Source organism: Pundamilia nyererei, unplaced genomic scaffold (genome assembly GCF_000239375.1).
Source record: "Pundamilia nyererei isolate P.nyererei 1_Seehausen unplaced genomic scaffold, PunNye1.0 scaffold00494, whole genome shotgun sequence".
Classification (NCBI taxonomy): Eukaryota; Metazoa; Chordata; class Actinopteri; order Cichliformes; family Cichlidae; genus Pundamilia; species Pundamilia nyererei.
In genome coordinates, this window is record NW_005187895.1 from 77951 (window position 1) to 80132 (window position 2182).

Below are 2182 nucleotides of genomic sequence, written 5' to 3' on the forward strand. Positions count from 1 at the left end.
TCAATGAACTGGAGCAACGCTGTAAAGAAGAGTGTTACAGACGGATAAAATCACACAGAAAATGATTATTTGAAGTTGTAGTTGATAAAGCTGGTTCTGCAAGCTACTGCTAAGAGTCCTGTTTAAAGTCTTTTAGTTTTTCAACAAGTCTGCAGGCAGGTAATGTGAGTTAAGACCCAGTGTCTTACAAATCCGAGATATTTTAGGTTTTCCTTCATTAAAATGTTGGTTTCGGTTATAACAGCAAAAAATGTCATTCCTCCACTGTAGAACCAAAGCTGTTCGGTCAATCTTTGTTCAAATGAACTGCTAACGTGTTCAAACGTAGACAGACCTGAACTAAAACACATCAATCCTCCTTTTATCGTTCAGTTTTACAGAAGCTTTGGTTCAACTGTGCGATCATTCTTTCAGATAACACTGCTGTGATTGTGTCAGACGCCCAGAAGCTACTTGAGCTGCAGTTAGACTTTGAATACGAGTAATTTGAATACAAGGATGTACTGGCCTTTTTTCCCTCTGAGCCCCTGCTCACATGCTCAAAAGTACACTCCCATCTAGTGCCTGTTTAAATATGTACATCATTAGAAATCTGAGAAGGTCAACAGGTGACTTCAGGTCTCCTAAATCCAGTATTCTCTTTTTGTAAGCTGACTGATGCCCACGCAGTCAAGAAAATGTAAACGAAGGGAGGTGAACGTTCTACAGGTGACGTGTGGGAGGAGAGTAAAACAAAAGAAACTGGAGACACAACTAGAACCTAAAAACGTCTTCTGGCCCCTGTTAATAATAAAGGTGAGGGTACACAGGAAACCAAGGGGAATGACAGAAATCATACAGGAAGCTGTGAAAGAAAGAGAGGAAGAACGAAGGGAGGGAGCAGGGGGAGGTTAGGTAGGGAGCCTGCGAAGAGGAAGTGGAGATAGGAAGCAGAGAGGAGGTGGAGAATCCAAGTGAGCCAGAACAGTCAGGATGAGATAACAGATAAACACATCTGCTTAAAGGACAACATGTCTTCAGCAGTCTTCCTCTCAGGGAGATAAAGAGGAAAGGACTTGATGACCAGTCAGGCAACTTTTAACATGACTGTATCCCTCAGAAATATGTCTAATTTTATAAAAATGCATTTAAAGTGGACCAATACCTAGCAAAGACTCATTGCCTTATTCTATGGCAGTGATTTAAGATTCATGCGGAGAGAAAGGCAGCAAAGAGCTGGAAGTAAACAGCTGGACTTACGTTTCACCGGCTGCGGGTTGGACTGTTTTCTCCGCGGCATCTTCGCCTCTCTTCAGCACGGATCCTGTGCTGTTTTCGCGGTGACACCTCCGACACTCTGCGGGCTCAAGTCCGTCTGTCCAGCAAGAGAGGCAGCCAGCTAGCTAACTGCATGTCATCATCATCATCACCTCCTTCCTCTTCCTCTTCCTCCAACGGACAGCAGCAGCGGCGGAGTCATCGCCACCATCTAACGCCTGAAGCGGAAGGCGTACACCGGCAACAGCACCAATTAAAAAGACCCACACCTTCCCTAAATTATTACATTACACTTTGCAGCTATATTCAGTTCACAATAAACTTTAAAAACACACCAATCCATTTAAATTCATCACCATGGCTAATTCTTTGTTATTGTTTCGCAGTAAGTAGCCGGAGCCATCTTGCTAGCCAGCGAGCCAACCGGCTAAAATCAACACTGTAATCTAACTCTCGCTTTTAGCTCACACTAAAAATAAAACTTAATGAAGTCGAAGACACTCCACCGAATAACTTACCTGTGATAATGTCCCTTAAAATACCGCGGGTGAAAATGCAGTTAAAACTATTCTCAAAACACTCTTTTTGTTGTTGCCAAACACACACAGCGCCACTACGCCGGGTCCGGGCTCTATGTGACGTCACCGAAGGACGCAGGGGATTGTGGGAATAGTAGTCCTTACTGTGTTTACCAACCTCAAATGACCTCTACATATTATCAATGGAAGTTTGTCTCTGCCACCATAAAAAAGTAAAATCTCTGTATTTCAACATACAAATCCTGAATTTTAACTTAGGTGTGGTGGAAAAAATAATTCTTTACATATGTATATATCTGTAGCTAAATAATAACAATAATGTTTTCTTTTGTTTGTTAGTGTTTTTTGTTTTTGTTTTTCAATGTGAGAAACAAGCTCCCTCAAAT

At 42.1% G+C, this 2182-nt stretch overlaps 1 protein-coding gene across 2 annotated transcripts in view; it reads right to left on the minus strand.

Moving 5' to 3' along the window:
* The window catches only part of znf513b (zinc finger protein 513b), a 14332-nt gene extending 12413 nt beyond the window's left edge, over nt 1-1919 (minus strand). For both annotated transcript variants that reach the window (XM_005754005.1, XM_013916166.1), the window contains exons 1-2: nt 1776-1919; nt 1240-1475 (exon numbers count right to left, since the gene is read on the minus strand). In XM_005754005.1, coding sequence (XP_005754062.1) covers nt 1240-1279 — 40 coding nt within the window. In that variant the 5' untranslated portion in view covers nt 1280-1475; nt 1776-1919. The remainder of the gene's footprint in view (nt 1-1239; nt 1476-1775) is intronic.
* Nucleotides 1920-2182: the final 263 nt, after the last annotated feature.